This window comes from Desmodus rotundus, chromosome 10 (genome assembly GCF_022682495.2).
Source record: "Desmodus rotundus isolate HL8 chromosome 10, HLdesRot8A.1, whole genome shotgun sequence".
NCBI lineage: Eukaryota > Metazoa > Chordata > Mammalia > Chiroptera > Phyllostomidae > Desmodus > Desmodus rotundus.
This window is the reverse complement of record NC_071396.1, coordinates 112,205,976-112,224,066: the sequence shown is the minus strand read 5'-3', so window position 1 is coordinate 112,224,066 and position 18,091 is coordinate 112,205,976. Positions and strand designations below refer to the sequence as shown.

The 18,091-nt window shown below is 51.2% G+C and overlaps 1 protein-coding gene across 3 annotated transcripts in view; it reads right to left on the bottom strand.

Annotated features, from left to right (window-relative positions):
* Window positions 1-18,091, bottom strand: part of ZNF236 (zinc finger protein 236) — a 71,075-nt gene that overhangs the window by 36,360 nt on the left and 16,624 nt on the right. For all 3 annotated transcript variants that reach the window (XM_053912476.1, XM_053912478.1, XM_053912475.2), the window contains exons 4-11: window positions 17,231-17,409; window positions 15,223-15,347; window positions 14,783-14,955; window positions 13,901-14,041; window positions 11,269-11,472; window positions 10,100-10,325; window positions 3,333-3,605; window positions 2,301-2,504 (exon numbers count right to left, since the gene is read on the bottom strand). In XM_053912476.1, coding sequence (XP_053768451.1) covers window positions 2,301-2,504; window positions 3,333-3,605; window positions 10,100-10,325; window positions 11,269-11,472; window positions 13,901-14,041; window positions 14,783-14,955; window positions 15,223-15,347; window positions 17,231-17,409 — 1,525 coding nt within the window. The remainder of the gene's footprint in view (window positions 1-2,300; window positions 2,505-3,332; window positions 3,606-10,099; window positions 10,326-11,268; window positions 11,473-13,900; window positions 14,042-14,782; window positions 14,956-15,222; window positions 15,348-17,230; window positions 17,410-18,091) is intronic.

Genomic DNA, 18,091 nt, shown 5'->3' with positions numbered 1-18,091 from the left:
TAAATGTACAGTGCAAGTAATTTCATCTGCTTTGTTAAACAAAATGTACATTAAAAAACAAGAAAGAAAAACAGCGGAAGTAGTTTCAAGCAATTAGTTATATAAACTCATAGCAGTAAGTAAAATAGATGAAATTCACAGGTAATTTTTAGAAGGTGAAAGCCCTCCAGTGGATGTCTCCTCTCTGTTTCACAGGGAAAAACGAGACTTTCACCAAAAGAACACAGAACTGCTTCTGTAGTTTCCCACATCAGCAAGGATGAAGAGCGAGGCCTGGGGGGTGGGGAGCCCTTCAAAAGCTTACCGACTGGTCGGCGTGGAGACAGGTGATAAACACGCAGGGCGTCAGGTGCCTCTCCCCCTAGGGCGCTGCGACGTGGATGAGAAGCGCTCCGTGGGCAGGGCTGTGTGCTGTCTCCAGAGCGGTGCCCAGCAAATGGGAGGCCCCCCGGCCCAGCGCCTTCAGGGAGCCTGCACAGCACGGCCAGCTGACGCCCCACCGCAGACACGCCCTGCTTGGAGCACCACGACAGATGGCTGCCTGGCGAGCTGCCCCAGGCCTCACAGCTCTGAAGCTCTGAACCCATTCCCCGCTGTGTGATTCCCCCATCCTGGGGCAGGACTCCCCTCCAGCCACCTACCTCCACAGCAGACACCCCACCTGGCCCCTACGACTCCCCCAACTCTCTCTCTGCTTGTCTCTGGGACCTGCATCCCCACCATCAACAGCTCTGCAGAGCCTGCGGTCCATCGTCTCCTCTCCATCTCAGTGTTCCTGGCCACCTGCTGCCGGGACGCTCTGGGTCTCAGTCTGAAGGACCCTCCTCTAAGGCTGAGGAGCCGTGGCTCTTGGGGGGGGCGGTGCACCTCTGTCCCCAGGCTGTCTTCCTTTCCCTACCTGTCCACCTGCCTGCACTCCAGGAGCCGAATCCCTCATCCAACCCCCCACCAATCGCTCTTAGGCAAAGCTTCTGACACCATCTCAAAGGCCACAGCAAGGAGAGCCCGCAGCCCTGCACCTCCCAGAGAAGACCGTGAGTACCAGTTTGCTGCATGCAAACGAGAGTCTGTCACAGACAGGCTCAAGTGCGACCCACCACCCATGCACCCTGTCGGTGATTACTTGTCCCTTTTGCATCTTTCCGAGTGCGTGACCTGCGGCATCACCCTCGTCACCCTTTGGCTGGCCACAGGAAGGCCCCGCACCAGAGTGCGCAGGGCACTCCACACGTTCAGTGGCGGTTCCCATGGCCTCCATCTGTGCCGTCACAACCCGGCAACTGACCGGTGCGCTCCCCCGACACGCACTCTCGGGGGCGGCGCCCAGGCATGTTTTCAGAAAAACCCCAGATGACTCTGAGCCCTTCGCAAGGGGCGGGGGCTCCCCACTTTAGATTATTAGAAGTGAACTAACAGGCTTCAGTTTTCAGATGCTTTGTTTTTCACCTCCGATGATTTTACAGACACTAAGTTCTGTTAAAAAGTTCAGCTAATTATAAGGTCTCCATCTGTGAAGAACGAAAATTAAGGGTGAGTTACAGGGTGAGCGCGACAGGTCCCGTTTTCACCCTGAAGAGCCCACAGAGCTGGGATGCTGTGTTCACGCAGCCTGCGCGTTACAAACCTGAGGTCGAGAAACACGCAGGGTTTGCAAACAAGTCGTGGCACCTGGAAAAAAGCTGGTAGTTGGAGGGTAACCTCTGAGCGTGAAGGATAATTCTAGACCCATTAAATAATGCTCCATCCGTGCTAGCCTTTCAGGAAGGACGCAGAGCACTGACCGCAGACTGCGGTGAAGATGAAATGCACACTCAGCGTGAATGGACATCGCAGGGTACCCCCCAGCAGGGAGGGGCCGGCCACCACTGTGCTCTGAACGATGGAACCCCCTAAGAATTACAGTTCCTGGGAAACTCCAAGAGTAAAGCCACACAAATGTGTACCAACCTGGTTCATACGAGGTAAGGCTTTTAAGATAAAAATATTAAAGGACACTGTATGTAATGGACACCTGTCCACTGTCCGTCTTTGAGCTTTCTATTCAGAAGGAAGTGCTTCTTGAGAGAGCACGCAAATACTAACACCTCCGCTTACGCACATTCCCGTTCTCAGCGAGAACCCGGTCTGAGAGGAGTTCAGACAGAACTAGGACCCAAACTGCAACTGTGCAGCACGCTGGCCCACGGGACACAACGGTGCTTTCCAAGCCGCCCACTCACCTGCCCCAGGCCCCAACCCATGTGAGGGTGGGGACGACCGCGTCACGCCCCCTTGGCAAGACCCCGGGGAGAGACCCTCACCTGCGTCCGTTATGAGGATTAGCTCCTGCAAGGGAATGTCGGGGACAGGGGCATTGGCCTTGCCCACTCGGACCCTGGCCGGCTTTCGCTGGTGCCTCATCTTCCTCAGCTCGGAGTGCTTAAAGTGGGAAGCTACGTGAGTCTTCCTGTGGCCGGAGGTCCGGAATTTCTTGTCACAGTGAGGACAGGCAAAGGGCCGGACTCCTAATAAAAGTAAAAGCGCACTGTAGAGTCTTTCCAAGGAAATTCTTAACAATTAATGCCAACACAGACTTCCAGTACTTTACTATCGAGGTGTTGTTTCATGCTTTCGTTTCCTGGCTATTATAAACTAGTGGTTTTTCCTTATTTGCATACAGTTAATATTATAGATGTTAAGAAATGTAGTAGAAGAATTTTAAGTTTAAAAAACACATTTACTACTTTCAGCACAAAGTAAAACAGACAAACTACCAGCAGTCTTACGCGTATAAAGCATGTGAGCTGCTCTCTCCCTCCAGCTGCGCTCTGTCACCAGCAGCCACGGGAGGGCCGGGCCCTGGGGGCGGCTGCCCTGGGGTTTAAGGAGCACCCGGCAGGGTCTGGGGTTCAGGACACAAGCTCTTCTTAATTGTAATAGTGCCGCTGCTGGTGATGATGGTCACAAAATCCTCTTAACAACCCTCTACTATCGCTTTTCTTTCTGAAGGAAATTTCCTTCTTTTATAATTTTATTGGTAAATGAAAATGCAGATTCCAGGACCAGCACAGGCACGCGGGCATCCTCTGCCAGGACCTACCTCGGGCCTCGCCTACCCAGGGCATCCAGGAACTCAACTCGGATCAGGGAAGGAAGCTACCTCTGGGCCATACTCAGCAGCGCTGCGGCGCAGACCGCTGCGCACTGGGGAGCCTAGCCCCGCCTGGCCCGCGACACAGGTACGGAAGTGAGCGCTGGCTTGGCCTGGCCCCGCCCCCGCGTGCACGCAGCCCTGCCCCACAGCCCCACATCTACGTGCGCACCCCGCCCCCCCCCCCCCCCCCCCCCCGCACCTGTGTGCAGGCGGATGTGCACTTTGAGGCTTCCGGAGGTGGAGAAGCTCTTCAGACAGTACTGGCACTGGAAGGCCTTGATGCCCGTATGCGTCTTGATATGGGCGGTCAGCGTGCTTTTCACCGCAAAGGCGCGGAAGCACTGAGGGCACTTAAAGGGCTTCTCATGCGTGTGGATGCGGATGTGCCGCACAAGGTCGCTGGGCTTCCGGAACTCCTTAGTGCAGTAAGGACACACGTGCCAGCGGACCCCGTTCTCCTCGCGGATGGAGCCTGCAGCGCAATGACACAGACGCAATGAGGGCCAGCCAGCAGAGCGCTCAGTAGCCGTCCGGGGTTATCCTAACACAGCTCCGCGCAACTACAAAAAGCCGGACACTCTTTGCTACAGAAGGTACCGGTCAGTGCCAGAGAAGGTGGACATGGACATTTCCATAATCACTTTAATTTGCGAGAGCTACGATTTAATCCTGCAGAAAATCCCAGCAGTCCCAAGAACACAAATGGTGGCACGTGCGATACAAGCGCGCTCACTGCTCACAGGCAGCTAACGCGACCACACCGAGAGCTGGCTGCAGCCTCCGGCCAGCGTAACTGGGAGTTAGAAACGGGCACGTCCAAGGGCCCCGAAGTCGACTCAAAGAACAGGAAGGGAAGGAATAACACTATACTGTTTCAGTCTCTCCGAGACCACCAATGAAAAAATGCAAGTGGAAATAATTCAGAAAGGCTAAGTCCATGTGCTATGAAAGCTAACTGATAAACGGTTCGGACAAAGTAGGGTGTGTGACTGTTGAGCTCATGAAAGATTCTTTTGTACCTCTAATATTCACCTTCGAATGGGGGTAAAGTATTCCTATTAGAAAAAAGTCACAAGGAGAACTTACGGAAATTTAATAACAAATTATTTCTGAAGTATAAAAACATCTTAAAACCAAGTTCAGCAAAATCACTTTATTTTTAAGTTAGATGTATTCGTGCGACACTAAGCAGACATGCGCAGTCCTGTAGAGGGCCCCCGAAGCCTGCACTGTGTGGACGGCGCGTTAGAGCACCCCCACTCTGGCCTGGGCACAGCAAGTACCCCCCTAAGGTCGGCAGGTTCTTGGAAGCTGCGACTTATAGCAAAATGACGGGTAAGGAAGCCAAGTGTATTCTAAGCTAACTGATACAGAGTTCAGTTCCTACAGCATTTTTCTGGTCACGAAAACCCTATCCAACTTCCAAATGAAGGCTCAAAACATTCCAATATTAAACAGTGAAATAAATGTGAGCTATCATACATTTTTAAAAATCTGACAAAAATAAGGAACATGATTCTTTTCTACCCTGCGGATTCCTGCTTAGGATGGGGGCGGGGGGAGGCTCTGCAGGGGGTCGCGGGCAGGAGAGAGCTGCCCTGCCCCCCCACCACTGTAGGGCGCGCACACCCATGCTAGCTCGGAGGGCAGGGGTGAATGCCCGCACCTTGGGGGCGCAGTTTGTGGGGCAGTCTGGGGACACGAGAGGGCAAGGGCTCCTGAGAAAACCCACACAGACAATGGACCTGGCCAGAATCCATTTCTTTTCCTCATCAGCATTATAACAAAATGACGTATTCCAGGATCTGCTGTATGGGCAGTTTTAGTAGGAAAAGGAAATTCTGGCATTTCTTCCCCCTCACTGCCAGCAAATACCAGGAATTCTCCATGCAGGTGACTGTGAGCAAAGAAAATGTATTTTCCTGCACATAATGCTCTTTGCAAGACTAACATAGGTTAGGAAAAAGAGTAAAACATGACATTTTTTAATAAAAAAGCAGTGAAACAATGGAAACAAAACAGGAGCCAGGAGGAGAAAAAAAAAAACCAGGAAGGCAAACGGTTTCAGAAGAAAGACATTTAGTTTATGGTCATATTGCTTACATTAACAGAGACTAAAACTTAAGACTGCTTAAAACTAACAGGTAAAAATTAATGCAGAGAAGTGGAATTATTACCTAAAGATCTTACAACAAATCAGAAAAGCAAGGTATAACAAGGTGAGAGGGAACTATAAAATCTATTAGCTAAAATTAGGACTTCACCCTGGAAAATCAGTTTTTTCCAAATAATGAAAATGAACATCTTTAATTACATAAGGTGACATGATGTGACTGTCACCGGGTAATTACAAGTCTGGCCTGCATGAATTTTTTGGCCCACCCAGTGTCCCCAGACTGAAGCCAGGCCCTAGCCCTTGGACAAACTGAGGACCGGACATCAGACCTGCGCCCCGGGGGTGGCCCTTCCTGACCCAGGGCGGCGGCTTTTCCCTCACATGCAGCGACCAATTGTAACAGAAAAGAGATATATGTTGTCATCATTGTTCATATAGAAAGCCTTTTACTAAAATCCAACATCTAGTCTTAACTTTAAAAAACTTGTCTAAAAACAGGAGATGAATAAAACATCTCAATACACTAAACAGAAAAATACTCAAAGCTACCCTATTAAAGTCAGGAAAACGGCCACTATCATTGCCGTTTGCCATGTTTAGAGATACTAGCCAATGAAGTTAGATACTAGACACATACCGTATAAACAATAAAAGCTAAAATTATTCTTTATAGATGCTCTGATACGGACCTAAAAAAAAACCCTAAATCTCAGAAAGAGTCCCATGTTTTAATACATGGAAGTCAACATCCTTCATATCTACAAACTAAATCCAGAAGAAAATTTAAAGTATGAAAAAGAAGAGTGCACACTCTATTCTTTGGTACAAAGACTAAAAATTATGAGTTCATCATCAATTCTCCCTGGTTAAATCACTTATATACAAATACCAATAGGACTTTTTTACAACTGCAGTTGTGAAAATTTAGCTGACAATTCTAAAGTACATGTGAAAAAATAAATATGTGAAAACAGTCAAAAATACACTTTCAAAATATAGCGAGAAGGGACTGGGCTCCCTCCTTACAAAAGCAAGCTGCAACACTAAAGCCGTTCGGAACCGCGACGCATCAACGAACACGCAGGTGAGTGAGGGATGGTCAAGGCCAGAGAGACCTTCGCCATTTTGAGAGGATGACACGCAGTAACGGTGGCTTTGCACGTCAGTGGGACAAGCACAGCGTAAACCAACGGAGTGTGTACAGCTGGCTGCCCATCTAAAAACGAAATAAAGTTGAGTCAAAGATTTAAATTCTGCTACAAAAACTGATGCTGGCATTAAGATGAAGAAAGGCAGGTGTCGCTAGCAGCCATGCTGCCACCCCTGCCGGCCCCCAGCTGTCCCTCACAGGAGGACCGTCTGCCTAGAGGAAGAAGAGTGTCCCGCGCTCGTCTGCCTCGGAGCACACGCCTGAAGCCTTGGAGCCAAGGAGGCCTCTGGGAGGTCCTGCCTGACAACCAAGGGCAGCAAAGCTGTGTGCAGGACCCCAGTTACAGCAGAATCCTGCCTCTGCTTTGTGCAGCTCGGAGGCACTGCCCAGCCAGCAGAAGCACAGGACAGTCTGCTCTCTGGGGAGGGCCGGTCAGCTTCCTGCGGACAGTCCTGCAGCTCCAGGGTTGGAGAATGCCACTGACCCCAAGGGCAGAGATCAAAGCTGGCAGAATGGGGAGGGGGGCTGTGAAGACAGGTGGGTGTGCTGGTCAGTGCAGGGGCGCAGCACCTCCACACCTGTCCTAGCACCCTCGGAACACCTGCACCTGGCAGGTGCACAGCAAGTACCACTTCAGCTGTGTGCACAGGGCCACTGGGAGCCATCTACTGTGAACGGCTGGAACATGTCCAGTATCTTCAAGGAGAACATCTGCCCTTGTGCAGGTAGTTGTAGCAAGCGCTCCAGTAGCCTGATGCCAAATTTCTTAAAAATGACCTAAAGGCGCCCTCTCTGGTGTGGTTCGGCAGGGTCAGGTGTCGTCCTGCAACCGAAGGTCGCTAGTTCAATTCCCATTAAGGGCACATGTCTGGGCTGCAGGCCCAGTCCGGGTAGAGGTGTGTGTGAGGCAACCGATCAATGTTTCTCTCACACATCGATGTTTTGTTCCCTCTCTTTTTCCTCCCTCCCCGGTCTCTCTAAGAATAAATAAAAAATCTTCTTTTAAAAAATGAGCTTCCAGAGAGCAAACCCTAGGCACCGAGCCTCCCGCGCCCACCTCAGCATCAGGACCGCCAGCTAATGCTTCACAAAGCAGCAGTCTTCCGTGCCGTCCACACTGGTCCTTTGAACACTCCTGTGAGCCTACCTCAGTGTACGTACTGGGATTCCTCTGTAGGTTGGGAGTAATTTTCCCCAAGTGCAGGTATATGACAAGACAAGTTGGTTGTTGTATATGAAAATGCTGCTAAACCTACAGCAGAGTTACCCTGGTACCTTACTTTTTGTTCTTTCAAACTTTAGCTCAAGACCTTTATAAAGACCATAGCTGACCCTGGTTGGTGTGGCTCAGTGGATTGAGTGCCAGCCTGTGAACCCGAGGGTCCCCAGTTCGATTCCCAGTCAGAGCACATGCTTGGTTTGCAGGCCAGGTCCCCCTGTAGGGGGCGCACAAGAGGCAACTATACATTGATGTTTCTCTCCCTCTCTTCCTCCCTTCCCCTCTGTCTAAAAACAAATAAATTACTTAAAAAAAAAGACCAAAGCTATAGAAAATGGTGTATTTTTTTTAACTTACTGAATATAAAATGTTTGAAAATTTTAACTTTCTTTTATCCGTGCAGACACAAAGTATGAGGGAAATATAATAAACAAAACTATTTTGTAAATTACAATTAATTTCTTTAAATGATTTATGAATGACTGATTGAATGATTTCATAAATTACCTGATTTAAAAGCACCAATGTTACATTTTTATAAAAAAGTACATTTTACAAAGTAAAATTGAAAAAAACATTGGCCAAATTTAAAAACGTGTCATAAAGAAAATTAAAGGGAAAAAGAAATGCAAAAGTAGTGCAGTTTAACCTACAAAGCCATAAACAAACAAAGAAAAACACCTTACACACCACACATGGTGATGACCGGGGAAGGGGCGGGGCAGGTGATGACCAGGGGGAAGGGATGGGGCAGGTGATGACCAGGTGATGACCAGGGGGAAGGGGTGGGGCAGGTGATGACCAGGGGAAGGGGTGGGGAAGCAGAAGAGGGGGAAGGGGGATAAATGGTGGTGAAAGGAGCCCTGACCTGGGGTGGTGAGCACACCATATACTGATGATGTGTATGACAGAATATGATAGAATTGTACCCCTGAAACCTATATAATTCTATTAACCAATGTTACTCCAATCAATTTTAAAAAGAAAAATAATAAAATTTATTAGAATTGCAAAATCTTGCTCAGTACCATATACATGTGTCTAGCTTATTCAAAAATTATTCTGTGTAACCTCCAGAGACTCTACAAGCACAACACTCCACACTAAAGCGCAGGAGAAAAAGCTCCCTAGCATGCCACTCTGAAACCCCTATGCTTGGTGCAGATCATCGGGAAGGGACACCCAGGGCGACAGCCCCCTGCTGTCCTCAGTGTGAGGAGCCACTGCTGCCCGGTGTCCAGAAACTGGGGTCTGGCCCTGCACCTGGAGCAGGGCCTGGATTGGCAGCCGGGCCGAGCCCCTTCAGAGGCTCTACCACAAGTACAAGTAGCAGCCCGCAGTGATGCCCACGGGTGGCTCCACACCGGCTGTGGGTGTCCGTCCTCTAACGGGCGCACGCAGAGTGGCCAGACATTCACAATATAGCCCCCGGAACCTGCGAGGTGGTGGGGCCCAGCACCTGTGGGGGTGGGAGGGGGGCAGGGCCACAGCCTTTGTGAGGTGAGAAAGGAGGATCTCACAAGCCCGTGTTAACAGTGAGGAGATACATTCTCAGGAGGGGTGAACGGAGATGAGAGGCCACTCCACTCTGCGCGGCAAGAAAGCCCTTGTTCCCCAGACACCTGGGGAAGGCAGAGAAGTTCTGGTCACTATGAAAATATTTTCACAGGAACGCTTCTGCTCAAAAGACAGGAACCTATTTCACTCGGGGGAGATGTGGTGATCCTGCCCCCACACAAAGAGCCGGGCTGAGCAAGCAGGGAATCAGAAAGGAAAGGAAGTGACTCCCGCTGCTCAGCCGTTAGGGGAGACCACGGGGCTAGGAAGGGTGGCCCTCTGTAGGGAGGGCACACCGAAGGTGGCTGAAGCGACCAGCCACCAGGGTGGGGCAGGGAACAGAGAGGAGGGGGAGGAGGAAGGCATTCCTGCCGCAGAACACTTGGGAGACACCAGCAGGAAGCCCTCATTACTGTCAGGTAAGCCTGGTCCCAAGAGTGGGATGGGGAGAGTGGCCGTGCCGGTGGGGCCAGTTCTAGGGGCTCCAAGGCCAAGACATGGAGATGGGTGGAGGGGAAAGGCCGAGAGCAGAGGGGCTGTGCTTTATAAGCCTGCTGTGGTGGCACGGTCACCGGGGAAGGAAGGGAAGAGGTGTGAGGTAGCCACAGCAGCACAGCCAGGAGGCATGGTGGCTGCGGGGTGAGAAGGCCACGCAGAGGAGGTCAGTGACAGCCTGGTCAAGCTGTCAGGGTGAGCCAGGGGAGGCTGGAATCACAGGAAGAAGGCACCCAAGGGAAAGAGATAGTTTATCAAATTTATCTCATGGTTTTTAATTTTAAATATCAAACAAATGCTGCTAGGTAGACTTTATCAGGATGTTCGAAAAACCATCACCTCCAGAAGGGAAAAAAGAAAAGGTGGTTTTCTCCAAAAACAAGCACTGTGCCACCTGAACATCTAAAGACCAAAGCCCACTGAGATTACCAGGGAGAAATGGTGATTTCTTCTTTATAAGCTTCTTCTCCTTTCTGTCCAGCTTCTCTGGGCTCTCGGGCTCTTTCTCCGGCCCCGCGTCTGCAGGGTCAGCTGGCTCACTGGGTGTGTTTCGAAGGTCCGGGTCCTGGCCCGGCACAGCGGTCTTGGCGTGGCTGGTGTCGCTGGGGTGTGCTGCAGCTGGAAGTGAAGACAGCCCACTGTTTTCTAAGGCTTGCTGAGACAGAAAAAACTCGCAGGTTAGGAGATCCGACGGCCCGCACCGCTCCGCGTCAGCCTTACCTAGAGTTCTAGCACTACGCCGAGAGTCACCATCCGCACCGCCCAGCAGTCCTGTCAGCAACGCACCCGCCGTTCTGCGACTGACGCATCCCTTCTGACACCTGACATCTCACCCCCACCCAGACACAGTATGACAAGCATTCCGTGTCTGAATTACAGAATTTAAATTAGGCTGACTTTTACATACGTGGCCTCAGACAACTTTGGAAATCACTGTTATAAGTTACACTGGGTTTACCCTTAAGACTTAAGACATCAGATGGCATGATACCCGACCAACTTGTCCCCACCAAAGGAGAGGAGAAGTGGGTTTGTGCACTAAGGACACAACTAGGGAGGAAGAGGAACAAGGCCGTCTGCTTGGAAATGAAGACTAGACATGAAAACGGACGTGAGGCTGGGTGGCCAGAACCAGGAAAGGCAAGGGCTCAGTTCTCCAGCCCTGCCTCCTCCTCCCCGGCCCGCCCCCCGAGTGCCCTGGTCCCCACCGTGCACATGATGTGTACACAGCGCGCACGGGCGCGAGCACGGTGCTGACTCTCAAGGGTTACAGCGCTGACTCTCAAGGGTTACGGCACAACCTCTGGCAACAATGAGACATTTCTTATGTCAACAGGGACAGGTATGAGAAAGCTCAGAAGAGCCCATTCTTTTCAAGTGAATTCACTTACAGAGAAAAAATGAGGGGTTTAGACATTTAAAAAGTGTTTAGCTTAGGAATCCCTTAGAACTCTGCACTATCCACACGTCATTAAACAAGCCTACTCTGCTTCACGAGCACTAACTCAATGAGGGTGAGTAGGACGGGGCCCCCACTCATCTCTCAGTCACAGCCCGGCGTCTGACTGGCGCGGACAGGGCAGGGAAGTGCGTCTCACCTGCAGGATGTCCTGGCTGATCCCCACAGTGATGCTGAGCTGCTGGCCAGGCTGCGGGGCCTGGCTGGGCTCGGCCGGCCCGGGCTCTGAGAGCTCCAGCAGCTGCTGGATGACGTCAGTCACCGCTTGTGAGTTCGGCTGGCTCGGGCCCGACACGGCCTGGGCTTCTGTCTGCTGAAGAGGCAAAGTCTGAAACAGCGTGGCCTGAAATGCAGCAACACTTTCATTAACAACATGAACAACTACTTAGCGTTTACTTCATTAAAAAAAAAACAAAAAAACCGGCATAACTTCCCTGTGAGCATTAAAATCTAACCCTATTCTGGACACATTTTAAATATAATGCCTAATTTTTACGTTTGGCACGACACTGGCCCTTAGAAGAACACAACCAGTTCTGTCCTACTACAGCTTCTTCAAGTCTTTGAAGTGTGAGCAGGCAATCAGGTCAAGAGGGGCCGAAGCACACCAACCTCAGACGCTGTGAGCCCACCAGCATGAATGGGTGAAAGGAGTTACAAAACAAAGGAAAGAAGAAGAAACAACTGTGACTAGAAATTCAAAAACTTTCCAGACAACAGGGCCCTAGAGGGGTGCAGTGAGGAGCGGCTGCTGGCAGAGCTGGTCTGACCCCCTCAGAGACTCAGGCATCCAAAAGGCCAGGCCAAAGGGAAGCTGGGGAGCAGAGCAACGAGGACCGGCCCTGCGTGATACTCGGCAGTGGGCTCAGGACAGGACCCATCTGTCAGAATCTACTCAGCGAGTGGCCTGGGCCCCTACAATACACCAGCGTTCATCCATGGCTGTAGCAAAGGCCCCCAGTCACACAAGGCGTGAGCAATGGGGGAGAGTACGGAAGTCTCTGTGTTTCCCGCTTAGTTTTCTGCAAACCTAAACCTGCTCTTAAAAATAAAGTCTATTAATACAACAAGTGAAGACCCTGGGAGAAATGCTTAGGACAGACAATTAACCCCTTGTCTTCCTCCACTGATGGCAGTTAGTCATTTACCTTTAGGCAAAAAAAGGACTAGGGGGGGAGGGGACTGCCTCAAAGACAGAGGAAAAACCAATAAACACTGGGGAGAACTCAGTGCCTTGAGGCCTTCAGATCCCCAGACAAAACACAAAGTCAGAGTCAGTCTCTTCTGTTCTGCCCCAGCAACTCCAGGTCAGAGACCTGCTGGTTCCCCCGGCCCAGGCAGCCCTGGAATTGAGCCAGCTCCACCCCAGGTGAAAAGTTCGTACTGGGGTCTGCTGTGCCTCGTCCTGGACTGAGGAGCATCACACAAGATCTGAAAGAGGGCACGGGGGGATGTGACCCCAGGTAGGCAACTCAGAGGGGAGGGGAACTTTTCGAAGGAAAATGCTAATTTCGTTTTGGAGGAAAGTGCACCAGACTGGAAAAGCACAAAGGAGAGCTCCCAGAAATTAAAACTTGTACTAGCTAAAAGTATCAATAAGAGAATCATAAGATGAAGTTGAAGAAAACCACCATCAAAAGAGCAAAAGGACCAAGAGTTAGAAAAGCAAGATCCAAAACGGAGAGCCGGAGAACCGTCCGGGGAGAAGGCTCCAGTCTGCGGTGTGGCCATGAGGCCCTGCACTGTCCAAGAGAAGAAAAAGGAGGGAGAGCCCGGGTGCCCACCACCCAGCGCTGCATTTTCAGATATTTATCAAGAATATAAATTTTACAAGTTATCTAGATTATCATTCCAGGTTAGTCACTACATCTACATATTGGATTTGCATATTGCCAAAAGAAATGGTGAAAACTCTTAATATTTGGTCGATTTACACATTGAAAATTCTATTAAGACACACTCGGTCCAAAATAGAATTTTAAGACTTAATTATTAGGCCCTAATTATTCTCCAGTTTCAGAACTCATCCAGGACATCCTCCTGAGGGACAGTAAGCTGAGGAGCCATCTCCAACTGCACACACTCCACTGTGAGAGATGGGAGGGGAGACAGGCGGCAGGCCTGTGCCCAGTGCTCATAATAAACCCATAAGAGGCCGCTGGCTGTACAGGAGGAGGCAGCAGTGGGCCCAGCCCACCCAGACTTGGCGTCCAGGGTCAGCGGTTTCGACACCACGCTCTGGGCTCAGGCTTTGCCGTTTGCTGCCAGTTGAGAGGTGGAGGCAGCAGATGGGGCTGAGCTACAGAACCCTACAAAGAATGAAAGCAAATGTGTGCATTTGGGGTCATACAACTTAGTTTCCCAAAGTCCAAAGTCTCAGGAAAGAGTATCACTGTCACCTTAGGGAGAAATGTATCTTAAAAGGATATTTGATTTTTAAATTGTAACATAACGATAAAGAATATTTCCTAATAATCACCAATAAATTGCAGGAATTCCAAGTTTATAAATTAATGATTCTGTTTGTCTTATTTTTATTAGGTCAGGAGACAGTCCATAAACCAGGATCACCTAACACTCTTCTAAAATTTAAGACTGATTTTTTCCCACTAATTAAAAAGAACTGGCACCTCACAGCCACGTAGAAAAGCTGCCACAGCACCTTTATGGTACTAAATACTATTGTAAGTAACAGTTAATTTTAACGGTCACAACTGAGATGACAAGCTTCGGTAAAGGAACGTCCTCCCACCAGCCGGCTCCGAACTCACCGTGAGGACGTGTGCCGTCTCTGCGGAGCTGGCGTTCTGGGGCCCACCCATGTGCATCTTGCTGATGTGCGTGTTTAAGCTGCCTAGGCTTTTAAATACACAGCTGCATTCTGTACAGTTATAGGTAGGGCCATTCTTAACCTTAAAGAATCAAAGAGAAAAATGATTTTTTACACTCGATTATTAGATAAAAACATTTTAATTAGGACACATCATAATTGGCCGTTCCATTAAAAATGACAGAAATAATCTAACCCTTTAACATTACTTTTTCATTTAAAGTAGCTACTTCTAGTATCAATGCCCAAGCTCTTTAATCAGTACTGCCAGTATGAGAGTGACTGAGTATCACAGACTTCCTCCACCGGAGCTGGTTCCGGCGTGAACAAACGTAGTTTTCCACTGCTGTGACTTAGTAACAAGAACACGTCTGATGCATGTTCTCAGTGTCCTGAAGGGTTAAGCCCACGGCCCCGTGACTCTCAGCAGCATTTGCAGGACAGACCAGACAAGTCGGGAGGACGGGCACACCATGGGCGAGTCTGTCGTCACCTGCACCGATCCCACCGCAGCACAGCCTGGAGTGGCTGCGACAGCAGGAAAGCGCAGGGCACGTGGAGCCCGGGGGAGCACCAGACTCCTCGCCATCATCAGTCCACCTGTGTTATCACATGACGATGGCTGCCTCCAACTCACCTGGATGAGACTTCCAGTCTATTCCGACCTAACGCCTTGTGAACAACCAACCCTGAGGCCTTAGATGTTCCACAGGACTGAATACTATTTAGCAACTCATCTTTAGAGGTGGCATCAGGTGGGCTCACAGGCCACAGCCCTCTGACCTGTGCACACTGCGACCCCACAGGCCGTGGGCAGACTCACCTCTGAGTGCACTCGCTGCACGTGGGACTGCAGGTTCCCCTTCTGAGAAAAGGCAGCAGGACAGAAGGCACAGGCGTGGGGCTTTTCACCTGTGTGCTTGATCATGTGTGTCTGCAGCGCCCCCTTCTGGTTAAAGGCTTTCCCACACTCGCTACACTTGAAGGGCCTTTCACCTAGAGGGAGGAAAATGAACAAACACAATCCTCACTGTACTGACTCCATTACCCATACTCGGGACCCCCATCCAGCCCTCCAGCCAGGACATGCCCCATGACGATACACTCATATGTCCAACGCCTACCCCAGAATCTCAAAATTCACACTCGGGTTAGACAGCAAATGGGGAAAGCCAGGGGTCAAGGCCAGGTCTGGAGGGCTCCAAGGCCCACCTCCTTTCCCGTAAGCCACACCATCCATCACCCAGAGAGCGCACTTCGCACCTGTGTGTATCCGAACGTGCCGAGTGAGCTGACTTGGCTTCTGGAACGTCTTCCCACAGTGCGGGCACGAGTAGGTGAATCCACTCCTGTCGACGTTCCGGTTGTACGACCTGGTGCTGGACATCCTAGTGCAACACAGGGGTGCTCAGGACATCATCTGCCTGCATGACGCCCTCAACAGGGACGTCCTCCCACAGGCTCAGCCGACTGGCCATGAACTCACTTTAGCAGAAAGTCAACCCCATCTAAGTGTGTGATGTCCCCTACCCACACACACACACACCCCCCTATCAGTTTTCTGTCCCCAACACCACAGAAACTCACTGCCCACACATGCAACGAGAGGAGGACACAGCTGGAGCTCGGGGAGGCAGGGGCTTCACCGCACGGTCCGACATCAAGGTCTGCACAGCCATAACCTGTACAACCCCTGAGTCGCTGCTACCTCTCCCTGCCCCGACTTCAGTGCCAGGTGATGCTGGGCGACTCCCCACTCGAACACCTCCGCTGGGCGCCACCCTGGACCTCTCTCTGCCCCAACTCCTCGGGGAGGGTGCGTGGGGCTGCTCCACTCCAGCGTGTTGCGAGCACAGCTCTTCACTTACTCCCAGTCTCGTGAAACAGCCACTCCCTGATGTGTGAGTCAACACCTGAGGGGTCAGGTAGACCCTCTCCATCTTCCCTCTCCCTGACCTTGACAATGGCCTCCACAGCAGCCCCGAAGGCCCACCGCCCAGCCCTGCCTCACTCACGTGCAGCCGCGGCACCTGCCTGCCTTACTGGTTTCCTATCGCCCGGATGGAGGCCACCTAACTTCCCTCTCAGTACAAGCACTGGCTCAAGCTGCTGCCCTGGCGGACCCGTTCACTTGGTCCCTGCCGTCTTCTCTACTCAGTGACAGCTAGCCCCGTGACGAGGCTGTCTGTCCGCTCATCCCTGGCCCCAGGAGACCCAGGGCCGGTGCGTTCTAGTGTGTGATGGCCCCATAACATTGCCAGCCATCTCTCTAAAACCTTGGAGACACATCACGTGTGCCTGTGTTAAACTTTATCAGAATGAAAATGTCGTGTGTGGAGCACACGCATTACATCTGGGGCTGAAAAACCACTGAAATAACAAAGAACTAGGTGGGTACCACATGTGGCAACAACAGGAGCAGTGAAGGAGTGGGAAAGATAAGAGAAGGCTCATCCCATGGAGATGCTCGGCCTGCGTTTGGGAAACACACCACCTGAGGATAAGCAAAGGGCAGACTCTGCGGCACTTCACCACCTTCGTGAACAGGGCTGGGGCTTTGGCGGTGGTGGCTGGAAAGTACAGATGTTCCCTAAACCCAGGGCTTGGAACGGCGGCACGCTGACCGATATCACAGCAGTTACAGGGACTGCTATGCTGGCTGCTCCGGCCAGTTGGAGAAAGGAGCTCAGAGACTGTGAACTGACCGTCGCCAGGAGCTGGCCTGAGCGCCAAGGGTCAGGAAGGAAGTTGTATTTAATGGCATTGAGAAAAGGATGTATCAGTAAAAATGTATAATCAGAAAGAGGTTAAATATGAAATTTGAAAGACATGTTACATTGTACCAGAAATAAACGTATATGATGTATTTAAATATAAGCATGGTTATTAACAATATGAGCTCTAAAATCAGATGACATAAAACCTTGGAAAGGTACGTGGTCTCTCTTTTTAACTTAGTTCTACTCTTCTGCAAATTGGGGCCGTAAAAGGACTGTGTCCTGATAGGGTTGCCTTCCTCAGATATGTTTCTGTGTGCACTGCGCGCCATGTCGGGCACATGTGAGTTCTAGCTAGAACCTTCTGCCCACACAGCCCGACACCTACTCTGAACGTCTGAGCCCCTCTGTCCTACTGCAGACTGGAGCTGCGTGTTAGGAAAGGGATCCCGGGGCCACAGCGGCCCAGCCAGTGTGCTGGGCCAGTCGAAGCCAGGTCCGCCTGTTTCTCACAGGCGTGGATGCGTGCCCCAAGGCCAAGCCAAGGCTCCTACCTAATCCTGTGGTGGCTCTTCAGGTGCTCCCTCAGCTGCGGCGCTGCGTCACACTCCTTCCCGCAGGCCTTGCAGGTGTGGACGCGGCCCCCTGCCAGTTCCTGCCGGTGCTCCTGCAGATGGGCAGCCAGCTGGCTCTGCAGGGCGAACTCGTCCCCACACTCAGGGCAGATGAGGTTCTGCAGAGGGGACACCACCCGTGAGCAGGCCACAGTCAGAGCCATGGCTTCTCAAAAGAGCTCGTCCTGCAGACGGCCAACACGCAAGTTATATAGACACTGTTTTCACCCCTCAAGAATGCATCATTACATCCACATGTGAAGAGAAAAATCATTTCTCTGCTGGCAGGAGAAGACAGAAACACGGTGAACAATACAATTTCTGAGCACAGTGAACGGCTTTCAGTGGGCTGCCAGGGGACTGGCACTGTGTCCATCAGCGCAGTGAGCACTTGGAGAAACAGATGACTTCGGTGAGGAAGCGCAGGTGCAACTGTTCTGGAGCTGGGTCTGGTGCGTCTGGGCAGTCGGCTGCCCCACGTCTGTAGACCAGGGACATCAGGACACCAGCCCTCAGCCAGCACCTGGGCGGCAGCTCAGTCGCAGGGTGCATGGACAAGTGACCAGCGCACGGCCGAGGAAGCCTCAGCAATGGCTCTGGCCAGCAGGAACTGCTGACTGGGCGCAAGGTCCAAGGAGCCCCGCATTCAGAACTCCCTCATACACTGAGATGGCTCTTGGAGTGAATGGTCCAAGCAGGAAGGACAAGGAGTGCACCTGGCAACAAGCAGACTGCTGTTTCCACAGAACATACAGCCACTTCTTCCCATCAGTTTTCCTCGTTACTGCACACAGCGGCCTT